Source organism: Rhododendron vialii, chromosome 2a (assembly GCF_030253575.1).
Source record: "Rhododendron vialii isolate Sample 1 chromosome 2a, ASM3025357v1".
Classification (NCBI taxonomy): domain Eukaryota; kingdom Viridiplantae; phylum Streptophyta; class Magnoliopsida; order Ericales; family Ericaceae; genus Rhododendron; species Rhododendron vialii.
Window position 1 is genome coordinate 11,343,588 of NC_080558.1, and position 21,092 is coordinate 11,364,679.

General features: G+C 38.0%; 2 protein-coding genes across 3 annotated transcripts; both read left to right on the forward strand.

Moving 5' to 3' along the window:
* The first annotated feature begins 711 nt into the window (after positions 1-711).
* LOC131316442 (protein TRIGALACTOSYLDIACYLGLYCEROL 4, chloroplastic) lies at positions 712-6,014 on the forward strand. The gene is made up of 5 exons (XM_058345803.1): positions 712-1,123; positions 1,672-1,918; positions 2,828-3,182; positions 4,090-4,427; positions 5,537-6,014. The coding sequence occupies exons 1-5, from the start codon at positions 867-869 to the stop codon at positions 5,732-5,734; spliced, it is 1,395 nt and encodes a 464-aa protein (XP_058201786.1). The 5' UTR covers positions 712-866; the 3' UTR covers positions 5,735-6,014.
* A 4,890-nt stretch (positions 6,015-10,904) lies between these two features.
* Positions 10,905-12,093, forward strand: LOC131316075 (xyloglucan endotransglucosylase protein 7-like). 2 transcript variants are annotated; one of them, XM_058345351.1, is made up of 3 exons: positions 10,905-11,200; positions 11,318-11,511; positions 11,578-12,093. In XM_058345351.1, the coding sequence occupies exons 1-3, from the start codon at positions 10,934-10,936 to the stop codon at positions 11,960-11,962; spliced, it is 846 nt and encodes a 281-aa protein (XP_058201334.1). In that variant the 5' UTR covers positions 10,905-10,933; the 3' UTR covers positions 11,963-12,093. The 2 variants fall into 2 exon arrangements, with proteins under 2 accessions (XP_058201334.1, XP_058201333.1); XM_058345350.1 differs by having other exon boundaries at positions 11,318-12,093.
* The last annotated feature ends 8,999 nt before the right edge of the window (positions 12,094-21,092 follow it).

Below are 21,092 nucleotides of genomic sequence, written 5' to 3' on the forward strand. Positions count from 1 at the left end.
TTTGTACTCCATATCTTTGTAATTTTTGTATGATGAGAATTTAATGATGGTAGTTATTAAGGGGATTCGTGGAGATTTTCTCAATTTAAGACTTACTAAAAAGTTAACGAGTACGGATAAGATGTTGCCTCCCTTCTTCCTAAATTATTATTGTTTTAGTATTATTTTCATATTTTTAAAATTTTATTGAATTCATACTAAATTTTCTGAACTAACCCTTCATCTCAATGGGAGAAGTCTACAATTGAATTCACTAAATTTCAAAAAGTTTTATTCGGCTCATTTTTTATATTTTCCTGAATCCTTTCGTCGATTTAAATGATTGCTCCTATTTTTTTACGTAATTCAAAAGCTAAAAACGAATTACTCAAATTTTTTTTTTTTGAGAGATACGGAATAGTGAAAGTGGACTATCACTATCAAGAGGAGGGAGTACCCAAAAAAAGAAAAATAATCTTTGTACCCTATTTTTAATAATTGCACTTTAAAAGTTGGGTTGTGAGTAATTTGAAGCAGTAAATGACAAATTATAGAGTGCATTTATAAATAAAAAAAGAGTAGATGCAAAATCATTACCCGGCAATATCTAAGGCTCTATTTGGAATTTGGGAAAGGAAGTGGAAAAGAAAAGAAAATAATTAAGAAGAAAATGGGAGGAAAAATTGAAGAAAAAGTTAAATTTGTTTTTGAAATTTTCTCTTCTCTTTGTTTAAGAAACCAAACAAAAGGAAGAGAATTTTTGTAAAATTCCCCCCCTCTCCATTTCTTTTCTCATGTTCAGCCACACAGAGAGAGAAGAGAGAGAGAGAGAGGAAACAGCAGTAGGACAAGGGTTTTGAGGAAGAGGGTTTAAGGGCGGAGAAGAAATGAAGAAATTGCGCTGGGCAATGGACGGCGCTTTCTGGGACGTGGACGTGTCGACGCCGGTAACCGTCGACGGCGTTGCGCGGCCGGTGCCCGGGTTCGGTCTGCCGTTGGGTATGTCGAGAGGGGCAAGACTGTCGAGGCCTAAGCAGATTGACTTCTTCCAGCGGTTCATGACCATGCCCTTTGTCCCCTCCTACTCCGCCGCCAACGGCTTCTCTCTCCACCGCGTTCTCTCTCTTCCCCTTGGTGAACACCGGTATACACTATTCTAATAATTTCTCTACTACTTGCAATGCAAATTGTATTTTTAGTGGGGTTTTGGACTTCTTTTTTTTCAATTGATAGCAGAGATCATTTACCCTATGGAGTACAAGGTACAAACCCAAGACTCTACATCAACTCTCCATGAGATAATCAAGCCTAACAATTCAACAAATACAAGTAATAAACCCATCATAGGAAAGAAACAAAGGACTAAAAAAGGGATGAACACCCACTTGCTTGTGGGGACGTTCGAACTCCTGGCCTCATTGTGAGATGCCTATTTAAACAAAATTTGTTTAATTTTTTGCCATTTTTTTGGATTTATCTTAGGAATTGGAAAAGTATAGTTATCTAATCGAAGTTGGGAAAAATGATAAAATGAATAAAAAGGCAGTGGAAGCTATCCTTTTTTTTTTTGGGTGTGGAAAACGCTACATATCCAAGTTTATATTTATTCTTATACTCTAGCCATGCGGGTTTGCAATCGTGCCAATCCCATTACTAGTGATCTTGACTGATATGTTTTTAGACGTCATTCAGGTTCGTTACTTTGCTCGGTCAGTTCAATTTGCAGAAGTTTATATCCTCTGTCAAAGAGAATGGATTGACACCATCCTCAGAATCTTCGTGGCTGAAAAGCATTGGAAGACAATTTTGCGAAAAATCCTTTTATGCCCTAAATTTCTGTTCAGAGTTCTTGATAACACCAGATGATACGTTGCTTTTAAGCAAAGAAGGGTACGGGGATGAGAAAAAAGCTCGACATAAGGCAGTTATTCATCACAAGGTAAGGATTCCTGAACACCTCAATTACAATACGTATGGTGCTTCGGATGTTAAGCTGATGAGTGCTGAGACTTGAATTACATTTGCTTATGTATTCACTGTTGATGTCAAATTGGGTTGGTATTTACGTGGAAAAGAACGGTAGAAAAGTGTTTCTTATCCATCTTTACTTTCTTTTTTCTTGGATCTCTTATTGTTTTTTCTTAGCTTAATCTAGTGGGTACTTCTAATCTGCTACCTTATGTGGCCATTAACTATTTCCTATTCTCAAGCTCGTTTGTTCAGACTAGATATTTTAGATCAGAAATATTTGCTGTAATAAATTTTTGCAGAAAACCCCAACTCTGTGCTAGTTTTCGGTGTTTGGCAGACATTTGGAAATTAGTTTTAAAACAGACTTTCTTCTGTTCTTAAGTTACCCTTAATTGTTTTTCAAGCACTGATTAAGTGTGAGCGCATTCATAAATAAGAAAGGGCATTTGCCTCTATACTGATTTAGTGGAAAAAAGTCAATTATGATGTTTTGAGAGAGAGACGTTAATTGGATGTAAATCAACCAACTGATAGCTGGTGGATTTGATCAGAAGATGACGTAAAATTAGAAGGTGGGAGGACAATATGAGTTCCGTGGAGTGGTTTCAAAAACATACGGGAATAGGAGATGCAAGTCACTTTTGGGCTTTTGAGTGAAAATATTTACTTGGAAAAGATTTTACGTCTGTTTGTGCAGCCAAAGAGTAAAAAAATGACAGAAACATTCTTGAGGAAATGTTTTTTTACCTCCAAACAAACAGGCCCTGAATGTTAAATGCTTTTGTTTCCCAGTTTATACTTTGTTTGCAGATACGTTGTATTGGAAATGTATCATACTACTTTGCTTGACAAGTATTGGATACTTGTGCCCCTGCAGTTTTTGAATCACAACCTAACAGTGGAGGCAGCATGCCCAGAACTTTTTGTTGACAACAGTGGTACTTACTGGGATGTACCATTCTCAATGGCTATAGATTTGGCTTCAGTTGCTTCTGACTCTGGTGGAAGTTATCATTTTTGCCTCAATCATAATGCGGGCCTACCTGAGCAGCATGGACGTCAAACCACCAGTGGAGCACCCACAACTCTTTTGCCTGGTTTATCCTTCAAAAGTGCATTTTCCTTTAAGAAGCATGTCGACATTTGGAGAAGCAAAGCTCCCAAGTTGAAACTGGTGCAACCATTTGACATACTCTTGTCAAATCCTCATATCACGGCATCAGGGATACTTGGTAAGATTCGTACTGTTCTCTTCCCAAGTCACTATTATTTACTCAATGAGATGGACTTATATGTCTAGTTGATTTTGTGCTGTATCTATTTATTGTGCAATTTATCGGACAACCGATCCTCTCATTTATTCATGTCTCAAAGATTTCAGTTTTGCGTAAGAAAATGGCCATTTCTACCTATCTGGAAAGAGGTGATTGGAGGATTTGTTTTGCTGACTGCCTCTTTAGAAACCAATAGGCATACATGATTCGTAGAGACCAGACATTCGCTGGTTTGATAGTTGAACTCGTTGGATCCCTATTCTGAGAAGACCACTTATCTTGAATACGCGTAGGACTTGCTTCATCTTCATAAACTCCGAGTTTTATGGAGAACTGTAATTGGCTTTTCAAATCATGTTCACTAGAATGCTCTGCTTATATACTTACACTGGGTCAAGTTGCTCTTAGGAGGAATAGTGTGAGAACATTTGACCTTTCTTCTGTAGCGGCTTAGATTATCAGGGGATCCCTGGTTGCAGTGGTTTGGCCCACAATTGTTGACAAAGTCATTTTCAGTTTTGGCATAGTTACAAAGCTGTGACAGTCAATTGAATTGCTTTTGGAGTATATTTCCGGACCCGTTTGGCTAAATAAGCCAAGTGGCTTATTTTTTTGTCCTTATTCAAATTTTTTTCGCATCACTCAGCTTATCGTCAATTTTTTGGGGATTATTGCATCCTCACGACAAGAGGAATCTAAAAAGTAAAAAATTTTGACCGAAATCTAATTTTTTTTGAATAAAGACGAAAATAAGCCAATAAGCCAATATATGGTTTCAGGTCTATATAATACCTGAAATCCTGAATTTTTCTTTTTGCCTGATGTTTTGACCCCTTATATATGGTTTCAATGTTTATCCTTACAGGTACCGTTGTAACAGCATGTATTGGAAATAACTTGGTCAAATCACAAATCGAAGATAAATCACTCCCTTTTGAGGGCCTTAGTCTTCATGCTCCAGGAGTGAATTCTTCCATTTTTACTGATTTATTTGGATCGATCTCACTTTCTGTACAGCATGGAAACTTCCAGAGGTTATTCCTAGATCTTACTCGAGTTTATGCCCGCATGGATTTTCCTTCTGGCTCGAAGTTTTTTTCAGGAGCCACTCAAGTGGCTCAAGATATTTATAATTCTTGTCAGCCGAGTACGGAAGCAATTCGAACAATTTGTCCCAAAGCCACCCTTTCACTTCAGCAGCAGGTACCTACTTCTATGACTCCCATGTGTTTTTTCAAATGGTAACTAAATTTTATTGCAACAAGAAGGCCGTAAGGCCAAACAAGATACATCCAAGGCCAATCCACACTATGCATGCACACAACTCTACCTCCCAGGCTCCCACACGGGAAAAACTAAACCCGATCAAGACAAACAGAAAAAGAACTGCAAAGCCCAAACAAGGGAAGGGCTACAATCAAGGAGACAAATAATCAATGCAAAATAACTTTACTAGGCAATTGCCTCAAGCCACCCTATTGCCTATTTGACTCAGTGTCTTTCAACAACTTCCAAGCACACAGCTTAAATCTGCACTTCCTCCATAGCTCTTTTGAAAGTAGATGATGGAACTGCAGCTTCTGTTGGAATATTCTAAGGTTCCAAATGAATAGTCTCTCATGTTCATTTGGACGTTGTACACTACATATAAGTCAACAGGAATGTTAGCAGTTTAAGGTTACAGTATGTGTTCACTATCTCGTTCTCTGAACTTAGACTCTCTCGGAATTGCTCCTAAAGTTATTGTTGTTACGAATCTTACAATAACTAATTCAAGGCATAATTTTTAACTTCAGAGGTGCTGAATTGACCGTTGTATCACAGAAAAGAGGGTTTGTTATACACACGATATTTCCAAACAGGTGTTTAAGGCATAGAGGGGGAGGTCATTAGCATCTATATTGTAAGATCAATTTTCGACAGAATGAGGAAAACGTTTGGTCATATTGACCCTAATGCTTCGGTAATGAACTAACCCTTTGTGGTTTTGTCCCCTTGTCTGTAATTGTGATGAAACTGGTGTTCTAATTTTGACTATCAGACAAAATTCTTTTATATAGCGTAGAGTACCTTCAGAGTTTATTTGTTTGCTTTCTGGTTCTTTTTTTTCCCGTTAGATTGCTTTTCTTTTCTAGTCTATTACACATACTATACCTGCCTAGTGAGAGCCAAAATCTTCACTTGTGTCTGAATCTTCCTTGGCAAAACCGGGAAATTATTCAGATCTTTCTTTGCACTACTTTCAGTTTGACATTTACCAATTACTGCCATTTCAGAGGGCAGTTCTAATATTTTACGTGTTGTCAATGCAGATTGTTGGACCTTTCAGTTTCCGAGTTGATTCGGGAGTGTCACTCGATCTGAAGAACAATGAATGGCACGTAAGTGCGGATGATCCCGTGTTCGCCATTGAATACGCATTGCAAGTCCTTGGTTCAGCAAAGGCTGTTGCTTGGTGTTCACCGAAGCAGAAAGAATTTATGATAGAGCTTCGTTTTTTCGAGACATAAACCATGTTTCTCTAAACTGTGAACATTTCAGTTTCCTTTTTCCTCCTCCTTTGTTTCACCTGAAAAGCTTTGCGGAGGGCTTTCACCTGTGGCAAATTGATGCAGTAACTGGAGTGGTGCTAGTTCTGTTACCTGCAATCCTGCCTGGGCAGTCTCCGCTTGACTATTCCTGTTTGATTTGCTGTAATGTTGTATTTTTCAGGGTAGAAATGAGCAATGTTGGTTAGCAATTTGTTGAATGGAAATGAGTTGACAAAAAAGACGTGTTTAAATATGCCAAGTCAGTTGTTTAACTTGCTGAAAACTGGGATGGCATGAGTGGTTATATGAAATTTTGTCCCAAGAATTTGGTTGAGCAAGAGGGTAGGTCGGGCCGTCGGCGTAGTATTATTTCACCCACCAATAGTGATATTAGTTCACTTGGGTTAACTAATTTTGCTTAAAGACTATTGGTAGTAAGTATTATTTCACCCACCAATAGTGATATTAGTTCACTTGGGTTAACTAATTTTGCTTAAAGACTATTGGTAGTAAAAAAATGTCGAGTTTTCTGTGTCTACTCGGATGTATTGCGATTTCAGACTCTTTTCTTTTTGATATCAGACAGAAATCGTTTAGTGGGTCTGATGTTAGTTCTGGGAGGGAAGGGGAATGAGGCAGCATCCTTTGTGCTGAAACCTCTTTGCCTCTACGCTGTTGGATTTTTTCGGCCGTTGAATTTAAAACATAAAAAACAAAATTACACAATCCAACGGCTAAAAAATCCCTTGACAAAAGAGTTTTCGGAACAAATGAGATCAGATCCCAAAAGGGATTTTGGGACAACTTAGAGTGGATCCCGAAGGGGAATGGGGTGCGTAGAACTTGAAAATCACTGAAAGTGCATGGGGGCATTGAGCCGCGCCACTGGGCTGACACTTCACTTGTTGCGATTTTAGACAGATTATAGGATTTGGGTTGGCAAGGGTCGGACATGGTTGGTTAGATGAGTTTCTGCGCTTGTAAATCGTAATGGGTCTGTGCTTGCATGTGCCTCAAGTGTAGTAGGTTAGTCAAGCTCAAATACTTACAAAGTGTGTATATTGAGGGACTGTTTGTACCACAATTAAGATTTCCATTTTTACCCGTCGATCTGGCGACACGTGGCGAGGGTAAATATGGGTAAATGGAAGAATGAAATGGACTCACCTTAATAAGTTAGAATGAAAGTGAATCGATGGTGAAACTATAAAAAGTTTTGTCCGTCGATTGGCCTACACGTGGCGTATTCCTATGGCCTTTTTGTCCGTCGATAAGGTGACAGGTGTCAAATGGAACTGGATCCCATGATTCCACGATTGAAGAGGATGATAACCGCAATTAACGAGACAATTTTCTCAACGTGGGCATGATCGGCAGTTGGAGGAAGTTCTTAATCAGAAATCAAGGGAGTCTTTCAACTGCCACTTTGGAGGGAAGATTTGAATTCAAATGTAAGGAAGGCTTATTTAAGAAACAAGTCAGTAGCAGTTTGGAGGACACACAAACAACGCCAATCAGGCCTTTATCTTTTCTTCTCTAGGAGTAGAATTAACTTGTAATTGTTCACTCAATCATCTCGATTGGTTGTTCTTCTACTTTGAGGGTTAATAAAGTCCATTTTGTTAATCTTCTTCCATACTTCATCCACTTCATTGTTTGTTTCCAAAGAAGTCCTGAAATACGGCAAGGAACCAAACTCCACTTTTCACATCCACATTCCAGCAAGCTTACGATACAATTTCCCGTCGATTCTCCGTTGATTGGAGAGAAAACAAGAATTTTGGTAACAGGCACCAAGGGTTTCCGCAGTGCGCTAATGCACTACGGGTACATATGGCGCCTGCTCCATCAATTTTTTATTATTATGATCTGAATAGTAACCCTTAACTTAATTCGTTTATTTTGTATTTTTTTTTTCCAATATGAAAATATATTTTATAACAGAGACGTCGTCAAATGCAACAAGAATGTTGTTATGTTGTCAAGCCTTTCAACCAATTGATAAGATTTTGAAGAAACTAAAGTAGAAATTACTATCCAAATATATTTCTATCTTACCATATCCCGTTCAAAAATACCGTACAACAAAACGTAAAAAAAAATTCAAAACACAAATAATTTAAAATTGTGTTGTCATATAAACCACAACCGGTTTTATGGAGAAATTAGTAAAAACTATCAGAACTCAATTTCTAAAAGTAAGTACCACTTCATATTTGAGAACATGAGCCATATTAAAAATTATATTGCTCGTGCACGGTTTGATACCATTTATAAACATTCTTATCTCTGTAAAAAAGAAAAAAAGGGAGATTTGCCGCCTCTACTTAGATAAAGCTGAGGGGAGTCAGGGGACCGATGAACTCCATATCGATGGGTACCGACGAGCACGCGAGGTCCATTTCGGATTTCGCATGGATGATTTGAGCCGTTTAATAATTTAAAAAGAAAAGAACAAGTGGTCCTGTGAAAAATCAACTCAATTCGATATAATGTGTAATTCAACAGTTTCACTCTTGCGAATCCAGAAATAATACTTATTGGTATCCGTTGGAGCTGATTTTTTTACAAAGCCCTATAAAATTTTAAAAATTTATGGACATTTTTCTGAAATTTTGTGGAATCCGAGATGGACCCCACATGAAATGTAGTTTAAAAATACAGTGTATCTATCTTTTCTTTAGATTTATTGCCTTGTACACGAGAGGAAAAAAAAAACGTGCCCCCAACTCCAGAAAGAATTCTTATCATGCATCCATTGATTAAATAGCTTTTTTAAGTTAAGCCAGGATACGGTATCTAAAATGCTCAAACTATTGCACCATCAATTAATGGATTGTTGAATTAAGCTTGAAATATTGTGTTCGCGATCACTTTCTGATTGGATCCCCAAGTTGTAAACCAAGGTTATGAATCCCGTACCGTATCGGTCGGTACGGACCAGTACGTATCGGTATTGTCCATATCCCGTACCCTACACCTCTAATTTCGTTTTGGCTCAAATATCGGTCGGTACCGGCCAATACCAGACTACTTAAATTTTTTTTTTTTTATTTCTTCAAGTACCGGGCAAACACCGGACGGTACTGGACAAATACCGGAATATTTTTTATTTTTTTTGTTTCAAAAAGTGTATATTATACTATAAATGTTTTTAGGTAGAAAAATAACACTAATAACGATCAATCCGAAACGGTATCCGGTATTTCACCGGTACTGATACATATCGTACTAGTAAGAAAACCGGTACTCTAACCGGTACGATATTCAGAAGCTTGTTGTAACCTAAATTTAGGAAGATATCTTACCCACAACTTATCAGTTGCTTACAGCAGTGATATACTCTTGCAGCAATGCCAATGGTTTCCTTTAAGGGCGAAGTTCTGTTTAAATGAACCTATGATGTTCTGCCATTTTTGTCATGCTTGTGAACAGTTTATAGTTATTTTTACTGAACAACTATTCATCAGGTAAGGATTAAAATATTATTTTCTTCTCTCTCCTCCCTCTCGCTCTCTTATTCTTCTCTGCAATCCAATTGGGGAAATCAAAATAAACGATAAAGATAATAGGAAAAGAGTGAAAAATGCATATTGTAATTAATGTTAGGTAAAATAGATAGTATTAGTGTAGTTGTGAAAGAAAAAATTGATAGTTAAAATAGAATTGTAAAATGTTCACAATGTAGTATGCATACCCACTGATAAATTTGCTCTTACATTCCTCCCTAGTCAGTAATTGCCTAGTGGAGGTAGCTAGTGGAATTACTTTTACCTTTCCATGTAAAAAAAAAATATTAAGAGAATCCCCCTAATGAATAATCATTGACGTCATTATGCACATCAATCCATGATTTTTTTTTTATAACTCATGTGCCTGGGCTGTTTACGCGCATTTTCAAATAATCCTAAGAGACCAACTCTACCGTTTTCTAGAAGGGCCCAATTAAAACTCTGAGCAAAACCCCGTAGAAACTTGTCCTAGAGGAATTGATTGACATGACTTGTGAGGTTTGAACTTGCAAAATTTAGGCCTTTACTGCCAAGCCAACTCTCGGGTTGATCCTTGATCTTTATAAATAGAGTGAGTGATCTTGCCTACACCATAAAATAGGGCAAAGGACAAACCCAATGCACGAAGCTCCGGCTATTGCGTGATCTGGGGAAGGATTGATAAACGCAGTCTTATCTCTGTAAACAAAGAAGGAGGTTGCCTAGACCATATGAAAAATCAGGGTTCCCTAATAATCCATAAAAAAATCCTAACAGTATAAACGCGAATCACTAAGTAAAATTATCAGCAAAAACTACGCAAAAACAAACAATCTCACAACGCAAAGATATACGTGGAAAACCCCTGAATGGGTAAAAACCACGGGAATGAATCAAATCACTATAATTATCGTGCAGTTACAATATACCTATCCAAACGAAGTAAATCCTCACACCGTTTTAAGTACTACCTGCCGAGTGCCGAGTCACACGTACACCGCACAAAGTGATTTTGATCGCCAACCGCCTTAAATCCACAAGTGCTCCAAATACTAATCAAAATCTCCCTTTGGAATAGCACTGAAAAAGAACAGTTGCTTCGTATTTGCTCCTGCCGCACATCCCTATCTTTTCATTATAACCGTATGTATATATGAAGTAAGTATAGGGCTTTTTTCCTTCTTCACACTGTATGGCCTTTTTTCTTCTTTTTTGTTCTTTTGGCGTCCTTTCCTTTTCATAAGGATGTGGTCCCAACCTAGGGACAAAAATAATAAGTCCATACAGAGTAGACCTCTTTTATCAGGAGGTTCCGATTGATGCGATCCCTCCCTCCATCGATCCGTCTTCGCCAAAAACGTTTCGCCGAAGTCGACCTCTTTTTTCATCCAAACGCTCACTCTCGAATACATATAATAATAATTTCTTCCATTCTAATCTTATATAGACTCACTAGCATATAAAAAATAATAAAATCACAACTCAAATCGAAAATATGTGTTTTGCCGTACGGAATTGCCAAAACAATTAAGACTACGGAATTTTGGTCCTTACATCATACACACAAAATAATCATACAGAGAGAGAAACGTACAGGCACAGAATTAGATAGAGAGGTACTATATATAATACCGCTAGCTCGGCGTTCACCTAAAACAAACTGCAGGCTGCAGCCGTAACTGCAACCATGGTTTCCACAAAGATGTTTGTGGCAGCGATGATCACATTATCCTTTCTGGAAGCTGCATCTGCTGGGAATTTCCTTGAAGATTTCGGCGTCGGATACGGAGACTGGCGGGCAAAGATACTAGAGAATGGGCAGATTCTCTATCTGTCACTTGACCGTGCGTCGGGTTCCGCTGTGGTGTCTAAGAGCTTGTATTTATTCGCTAGAGCCGACATGAAAATAAAGCTCGTTCATGGTAACTCCGCGGGTACAGTAACGACGTTTTATGTAAGCTGCTTCTATCGGCTAGATGGTGTATATACAGTATTTGATCTCTTCTGCCCAAAATGCAAGGAAATCCATTGTGTTTTGATTTCTACCATAACCTGTACAAAACTTTTGCAGATGATTATGAAGGGGATGATACATCATGAGATAGATTTCGAGTTTCTTGGGGATGTGAGCGGGAAGCTTTACACCCTGCAGACCAATATCTATGTTTACGGGCACGGTAACAAGGAGCAGAGGTTCCATCTGTGGTTCGACCCCACACTGGATTTCCACACTTACACCATCCTCTGGAACAGTCAAAACATCATGTTTTGTACTCTCTCTCTCTCAGCCCATAAAAGATGCATCACTCCCTTGTTTTTTGTGATATTCAGATTTTACGTTGAGGAGATTCCCATTAGACAATTCAAGAATTTTGAATCGAGAGGTGTACCTTACCCGAAGGACCAGCAGATGCAGATTCAGTGCTCACTCTGGGAGGCTAGTGATTGGGCAACAAGAGGAGGGCGCATCAAGATCGATTGGAGTCTAGCCCCATTCACTGCCTCGTACCGAAACTGCAATGTCCAGGCCTGCACATGGTCCCGTTCCTCATCTTGTTCCAACCCACCTTCCCGCAAATCTTGGCTAACTGAAACTCCGGGCAGAGTTGGCCAAACAAAGCTGAATTGGGCGTGCCAGAAGTTCATGATATACGATTACTGCACCGATATCAAGCGCTTTCCCGAAGGCCTGCCTCATGAATGCAAACTAGCATGACCGGTGATAGACCAAAGCTCTGGATAACAAGTAGTCTTGTTCTCCTTTTTTTTTTTTTTTTTTTAAATCTACGTGTTACATAAAACAAGTGGACTTGATTTTAATGGCAATGGAAGCAATTATGTTTCTTATATTCATTTTTGTACGCGGGGGCAGATTAACATGTCTGCATAAACACAGCCTCTAAGAGAATCAAGGTAAATCTTTTCTCTCTTACAGGTTGTGATTGTAAAAGCTGAACTAGTTCAGATTATTGGAATGTGTCCCACATCGATTGGAAATGCCTTAATAAGATTTCAGTTTTTCTCTTCTTTAACACCTGGATTTTAATGTGGACTGGCCTTTTCAACTTGGTATCAAATCTCGGCTGGACCTTTGTTTGGTGGGCTTTTCAACTCAAATAAGCTCCTTAACGAAAATTCATGAGAGTTCTAAAAAGAGTTCTGGTTGAGCCTATAACGGTACCACAACTTAGCAGAGGGGTATGAGCAGGGCTTTGCAGGTCCGCAATCTGCGAGCCCATTTATCAGGCCCACCCGGTCCAGTTATTTAGTTTGAACAGATCGATTTCTTCGTCTCGATGAGTAGGTGATTAAAAATCAGTAGACTAATAATCATAAAAGAAGCAACAAACAGGGGAAATCGTGACAGCGTGTTCGTTCGAGCACCGGTTGACTCGAACAGCAGGGCCGGCCCTGAGGTGAAAGCCCGAGGTGCAGCCATTTTAGGCCTCTGGATTTTATGCAAAAATGGGGCCTCATTTTCCATAACAAAATTATATAATATATATATTAAAGTTTCAGCAATCTAGCACAAACTGACTTCAGGCCTCAGTTGTCCAAGCTTACTCCTTATACTTGAAGGTCTCTGGTTCGATACCAGGCAGTTCGTTTCAGTTTTTTTCCTTATTTTTTATTTTATTTTATCGGATCTAGGTGTAGATATGGAGTAGATAATACACGACTTTTGCCCCTCTTGTAGCAATTCCTTATGCTTTAGTGATTGTACCTCTAGTATAATAAATTAATTATGCTTTAGTGATTGTAGATGTTAAACTCAAGAATATTTTGATAAGTGTTTTTAATTTTAATATTAGTTTTAACTTCTAATGTCAAATTCACAAATTAAACCCAATTGACTAAAATAAACCAACATCATTAATTTTCACTCAACAAACTTTGATAAAATAATGTTCAAAATATTCGTTAGAGAAAATGCAGTATATATATGTGCGCTATTTTGTTATATTTGATTCATCAGTCCGGATCTCCTAAGGGATCCCGCACGGCCTTACCGTGCAGGACTCCCCTTTCCCGATCGAATTGCGACGATCTGAGCCGCTCAAAGTGATCAGAACGTGATTTTAAAGGTACACGCGAGAAATTAGCAAAAAAAATGATTGGGAAGGGCTTGATCCGAACAGTTTTTTATTGAACGGTTCAGTAAAAAACTACTTGGATCAAGCCCTTTCCGATCATTTTTTTTGCTGATTTCTAGCGAGTACCCTTAAAATCACGTTCTGCACACTTTGAGCGGCTTGGATCGTCGCAATTTGATCGGGAAAGGGGAGTCCCGCACGGTAAGGCCGTGCGGGATCCCTCATTGGATCCTAAGTGTTTGATTCATAAATTTATAATGGTGTAAATTTTTTAGAATTTTATTTTAGTTAAATTATGAAGCTAAAATACAAATTTTTATCTTTTTTTTTTTTACCTTATATTAGCCACATATGTTGATTTTTTTTTCTGGAAGAACTAGGGTCTCATTTTAAAATTTGCTTTAAGCCTTTGAAATATCAGGGCCGACCCTGATCGAACATGAAAATTTTAGTACACCAAGTGCTGCGCGAACTTGTGCAAAGAAATAACCGTTTTCATAAACGCCTGCAATATCTTTAACCATAACATGGTCGATCAACTATATTTCACTCAGTGGTAGACTCCCATTTCCCAAAGTAGGACCGTATACAAATTAATTTGGAGTTTGGAGGGATTATGGTTAAGAAAAACCAATTTTGAGAGATCTAAATTAATATTATTAGGACCATGAAGGGAACCAAAACACCATAGTTTGGAGGGATTATGGTTAAGAAAAACCAATTTTGAGAGATCTAAATTAATATTATTAGGACCATGAAGGGAACCAAAACACCATAGGTTATTGGGAATGTTAAATATGAAAGACATGTTTTATTGAATTCGATATATGAAACTTTACAATGAGCCATCTATTTATATGGGCAAAGTTCACTTTGACCCCCTGTGGTTATCGCCATGTGCGGATATCCCACATAACCTACATGTAGTTTTGAAAATATGCGGATAGACCCTCTGCCGTCATGTTTTTCATTCATATTAACGGACACAACATTAAAAGACCTATATACCCTCATCATGTCCCTTGATTCTTCTTCTTTTTTAAATCTAACTACGCTATCCCTTATACCAAAATTGAATCCAAACTGTTGATATTGTAAATTTTGATGAGTACATCTATGCCAAAATTCAAGTAAATCAAAAAATGAAAAGCTCATGGTTGAATCGATTTTGTTATGAAATTTAAATTTCAAATTTGAATTTACTAAAAATTAGATCACTGGGTTATTGATGTCTGATCGAGATGATTTTTTTACAGAGATACTCTATTCTTTATTTGATACATTATGAACGACTCAGATTACATTGTAGATGTGTGTGAGATACACCTCCATTAATATGAATGGAAAACTGACGGTATGGGGTCTATTCGCACATTTTCAAAACTACATGTAGGTTATGTGGTCAGTTTTGAACCATGAAGTGGGTATCCACACATGGTGATAACCACATGAGGTGAAAGCGGACTTTGCCCTATTTATATAGGAGAGAGGGAGCCTAATTATGGAATGATATCATACTAATTAACTATGGAAGAAAATCATCCTAATTACAATTAAATTACAACCTCAAGATCACGATTTTATTTATTATATCTATTTATTCTAATAGGGAATATCAAGATACACATGAAACAAATAAGGTTATAGTACTGGTTTATATTGGAGTCCATGACAAGTATTTGAGAAGCCATGGAGAAATCGGTAGAGATGTACTCAAGTTGTAAATTTGGCAAGGGATTTAAATTACTTTCCTAGTTAATTAAAAGAATCCAAGATCATGAACAATGTTTCCTGAAATGCCAAATTCTTAATTAGTTTTCCAGCCCTTTATATTGAGAGAGAGAGAAGCAACCACATGAATGTTTGGAGTTGGTACAAGGGAGGGGAGCTACGAATACTATGGCATTGCTCAAGTTTTTATCCACCCTTTTTGCTGTCCTCTTAATCATCAGTGTACAAGGTAATTAGTACATTTGGTCAGTTATTCATCATCGGAAATTCAGAATCTCCCTCCCATCACACACTCAAAAGCCCTCTAGTGTATGTTTACGGTTTTACGCTAATGATTAACTTATGCAGCATAATTTTTTGATTTTCTCCGCCAAAATTTTCTCTTTTGTTTGTTTTACACCAAAGTTTTTTATGTGATATGGGAAGTTTCAACGAAAGGAATCAGAAAAGTAAAAAAAATTATGACTTTTACACAAATATTTTAAAAAATATCCATAGATAAACTTATTTCTATTTCTTACATGCTGTAAATGGAACGTTTACACCTCAATTGCTCAAGGGAACCCCCTAGGCAGATCCCGTCCATTTACTTCGGATGCACCCAAATGGACTGAACTACTCCAAAGCAAATGGACAGCATCCGAGTCCCCCCTAGACATCCTCATCAATGGAGAATGGGCCCTTGATCTCTCTGTTTTCCAGAAGAAGATTTTTGCAAAAAGCTTAAGATTTCAAAATAGTAAGTACGTACGTACTATCTATATTCTTCAAACAAAGCTTCTATGTGATTCAACAAAACCATAGATTTAGGAAAAGAGGATGGTCAACTACTACTATCAAGCAGGAGAAGTTATTTTACCTTCTTTTTAGCCTTTACAAAACATACATCTATTCTTCTAATTTTGTATGTGACGAATGAATAATTTCGCACATGCAGGTCTCGCGCAGCCTTGCAGCTTGTCTTCAATCACTTCCAGTTTCAAGAGGAATGGAAAGGTCGTCGAAGGCCTGCCGGAGTGGGATGTGTCGATCATCAACAACTGCAAATGCCCACAATCAAATGTGGTACTAAAATGCACAGCATTTTCCACAATTTTGCCTGTGGATCCTGCAATATTTAAAATCCAAGGGGATTATTGTTTGGTGAATAGTAGGAAGCCTATCTTACAGGGCCATCCAATCAAATTCAACATTGTATTTAGGAACCCCAGTGATCTCAAACCTGTAAGTTCCAAAATAATATGTTAACGATCATCAGGAGGTAATCACGACACAGACCTTTTCCCGACTGCAATAAATATTTTTTTTTTGTAACCTATTGGCGGAATTGATGCAATAATGAACGCTCTTAATGTTATGTGTTATCTGGGTTTTTTTTTTTTCCCTTTACGGTATGACGTTATACGTTCAATTTCCGACTGCAATAATTTTTTTTTTTTGGTAATTAACCTATTGGCGGAATTGATGCAATAATGAAGGCTCTTAATATTATGTGTTATCTGGGTTTTTTTTTTTCTCCTTTACGGTATGGCGTTATACGTTCAATTTGTAAGTAATAAGAACTGTACCTCTTCATGTATTGTTGAGAACACGAGCTGTGTCAAAAATTATATTGCTCGTGCATGGTTTGATACCATTTATAAAGGGGACTCCGAGTCCCTGCAGTGAGCTGAAAGAGCTGCAGTTTACAGCCCCCAAAACGACGTTGTTTTGCGGGGTTTTGGCCAATCCATTATTGAATCAAACTACGTCGTTTTAAGATAAGAAAACTTCAGTTTGCAGCCCCCAAAACTCGTAACTTTCTCCACTTCTTCAACCAAATAATTTCAACAGTTACAACTTTTCAACCAAATCTCATTAACTTTCTCATACACATCCACTTTTTATCACCCAAAACGTCTCGATCGTTCTCTCCATTCTGTTCGAACTCTCTCCATCTTTGTTTTCTCTCACCGTTCAACTTGGTCCCAACAATAATTAGAGAAAAGTGTAGGAGACAGCAGCTAAAATATCGTCTATCCTTTGTGAGATCCCGATCAGTTACTTCAAAAACTCTGATTTTTCCTAAACCGCTTAACAAAAAATATGGGTTTCACTTTCACTCGATCCAGGAAACTAATTTTGTTTCACATTCTCATGTGGTTTTCTTGCCTGATTTTGGAGCAAATGTGAAGGGGAAATTTTTCCGCCATTGTTTTGGCCTTTGGTTTGAGTTTGAAGATAAGGTTTGTTGCAACTCACCTAATCGTAGATGCCGGTCGTTCCAACAGGAGATGCAAAGCTAACATAATCTAAGAAAGTAAAGTAGCATCCACTGCATCCTAAACCCAATTAGCGTTTAATCAAATCAGGACTCCATAAACTTCAATAATGCACTCTCTGAAATTCCCATGAACAATTTGCTTCTGGTCACGCTTAATTTCTAGATCCCCTTTTCTTGGAGCTAACAAATGAAGATTTTCCGCCAAGGTAAAGGAGGGATAGAGGAGAGTTTTAGCCAAGATAACTCCTAAACCCAATTAGCGTTTAATCAAATCAGGACTCCATAAACTTCAATAATGCACTCTCTGAAATTCCCATGAACAATTTGCTTCTGGTCACGCTTAATTTCTAGATCCCCTTTTCTTGGAGCTAACAAATGAAGATTTTCCGCCAAGGTAAAGGAGGGATAGAGGAGAGTTTTAGCCAAGATAAAGAAAGAATAGAGGATTTTCTGGAGAGGGAGAGGGAGAGGAAGAGGAGAGAGAGAGAGAGAAGTGGGTCTATCAGAAAGTGGTGATATTCTCACGTGAGGAGAGAGAAAGGTGAACGATGACGGTACCAAAGGATAAACATTTTTTCTTCTAAAACGATGTCGTTTGGCTGATTAATTAAACGGGTGTCTAAATTGCCCACAAACGACGCCGTTTACCGGCACTGTAATTTGCAGCTCTTTCAGCTCGCTGCAGGGACTCGGAGTCCTTATAAAGGTCCTTATCTGTAAAAAAAAATGCCAACACTCTGAATCATAATAATTTTCTTCTCTTAGTAAGGATACGTTTTTTAATTTTTAATTTTTTACTTTTACCTAAGTATTTTGAGAAATAACTAATTTTTAGAGCAAAAAGTGGTTTTTTTTTTTGTGTAGCTAAAAATTGGTTATTTCTCAAAATACTTAGGTAAAAGTAAATTTTTTTTTTACTATTCCGATTTTTTTTTACTATTCCGATTTCTCTCGTCGAAACGAAACAATAACCTACAAAAATTTGGCGCAAAACTAACAAACGCAAAAAAAATTCAAATTAGGACAATTTTAAGATTTAAGTTAAATTCATAAGAACGCAATAGCCAATAGCCAGTGGTTTCCTTTAAGGTCGAAGTTTTGTTTGAATGAACAAACCTATGATGTTTTGCCATTTTTGTCATCTCGATCATTGCTCCATACTCAAGGTATTTTGGCAAGTGAAAGTTATTTCCTGTTGAACCTCTGCCATTTGTGGGCACGACAATGACACAAAAAAAGCACGAGCACAAAAAAAGCAAGGACACAGGACGACATGAGAAAATATAATGAGACAAGCTGTTATTTTTATTTTTCTAATATTTTGTGTAAATTACTTTCAACGATGAATAATTTTCATTAGTCAATGGTTTTACTGTGAAAAACCTGATTCCAATTAGTAAGATAAATTTTCTGATATAAATGAACCTTTTAGTTCTCCAATTTACAAGTATGCCGCTGAGTATTTTTGGACCTTGCTTTGATTGGATAGATATTGGGCTTTTTATTTTATCATTTTCATAATGTGCTTGTTTTATGCAACACCTAGATTAAAAAATGGAGAACAAGACTTGTTATCCAAAGCTTTGGGTCATCACCACTCATGCTAGAGTTTGCATTCATGAGGCAGGCCTTTGGGAAAGCGCTTGATATCGGGCAGTAATCATATATCATGAATTTCTGTCGCGCCTAATTTAGCTTTGCTTGGCCTACTCTGCCCAGAGTTTCGGTTAGCCAAGATTTGTGGGAAGAAGGTTGGTTGGAACAAGATGCGAGGAATGGGACCGTGTGCAGGCCTGGACATTGAAGTTTTGGTACGAGGCAGTGAACGGGGCTAGACTCCAATTGATCTTGATGCGCTCTCCTCTCGTTGCCCAATCACTAGCCTCCCACGGTGAGCACTGAATTTGCATCTGCTGGTCCTTCGGGTAGGGTATGCCTCTTGATTTGAGATTGTTAAACTGTCCAATGGGAATCCCATCCACGTAAAAGCTGAATATCACAAAAAGATCAAGGGGGTGATGTATCTTTTATTGGCTAAAAAAGAGGGCTTTGGTGCATGATTTTTTCAAGTGTAGGAAGAAACGTACTAGAACAAGTGAGAATCTTTACATACGTAGAAGAAGTAACAATACTCATTGTGTGTGTGTGTGTGTGAGAGAGAGAGAGAGGGAGAGAGGGAAGAAACGTACTAGAACAAGTGAGAATCTTTACATACGTTGAAGTAACAAGACTCGTTGAGAGAGAGAGAGAGAGAGAGAGAGAGAGAGAGAGAGTATACAAACATGATGTTTCGAACCATAAAGGCATAGACGTACGGAACCTCTGCTCCTTGTTACCGGCCCCGTAAACGTAGATCGATATTGGTTTGCAGGGTGTAAAGCTTCCCGCATACATCCCCAAGAAACTTGGGAAAACATAAAGAACCAAAGGTAATTAAGAATTGGAAGAGATGTACTCAAGTTGTAACGAGATACCTTTCCACAACTCTAAACAGACTCTCTAAAAAGAAAAAAAAGAAAAAACAACTCGATAAATGGGATACATGGAAACGTGTGTTTTGACATGAACTTGCCAACCAGGAGGGAGCTGATCAGCCTATGGAGCTTACAATTAACAATGTTTCCTGAAAAGCAAAATTCTTAGTTAGTTTTCTCACCCTTTATATTGATATAGATAGATAGAGAAGCAACCACATGAATCGCACAAAAGCCACCCCAAACAAGAGTTGGTACAAGGGAGGGGAGCTACTATGGCATTGCATTGCTCAAGTTTTTCTCTACCCTTCTTGTTGTCCTCTTGATCATCAGTGTACAAGGTAATTTAGTACATTTGGTCAGTTATTCATCAGCAGAATCTCCTTCCTATCACACACTCAAAATTCAAAAACCATCTAGTGTATATATATGTTGCTAATGTTGTTATGACTACTTGAAAAACAAGAACGGATTACCTCGAATTCTGCTATTGAAAACAGAATACCAATTTGTAGAATGACGGCTGGGTTGAGTCGCGGACTAGGTCGCTTTCTTTAAGACGTTTCGCGGCTCTGCCCAGGTTGTGCAAGCAGTTCATCAATGCCCCGCCGTCCCCAGGATAAAACAGCCCAGAATTCAGTACCTCTGCTCGGCTTTCTCTGCACAGAAGAAAAACCGAAAAACAAAAACACAATCGACCTATTGCTCGAACTCAGGAAACATTTTGGGGTGGAAGAGAGAGTTGTATTTCTGTGTCTTAAAACCAATTCCGAAAGTCTGCATTTATAGGTGCAGGCTAGGCTTTGATTTTTGGAAGCAAAAATCAAATCCAAATCAAATTGCTTTGATTTAGCACATGTTTTTTAATCAATCCGAAAATCAGTCACAAATCAAAATCCCACTGATTAAGCACATGATTTAAACACGTTTTTTTCTTTCTTAATCAGATGGCTTTGATTAGTCAGTTTCAGTTTTTCCATTTTGAAAAAGATTGACCTGAAAACGTGCTTAATTATTTTACGTGGGCTTTACTAGTACGTGCGCGAGGCTCAAATCCCGGATTTGCACCCCCCCCTGCGCGATTAACTCGTGACGCACACCCGGTTAACTGGTTTCCGAATCAGTTTTTCAAATTGCCGCCCATTTTCCTGAGCGCGCGAGACCTCTCCTTGGGTCCTCATTCACAAATCCATTAGTGTGCAAAGTCATTTAAAGTAGATAAAACTTTTGTGACTAGCCAATGTGGGACTAGTGAAAAACTCATTGTTTTACAAATACACACCC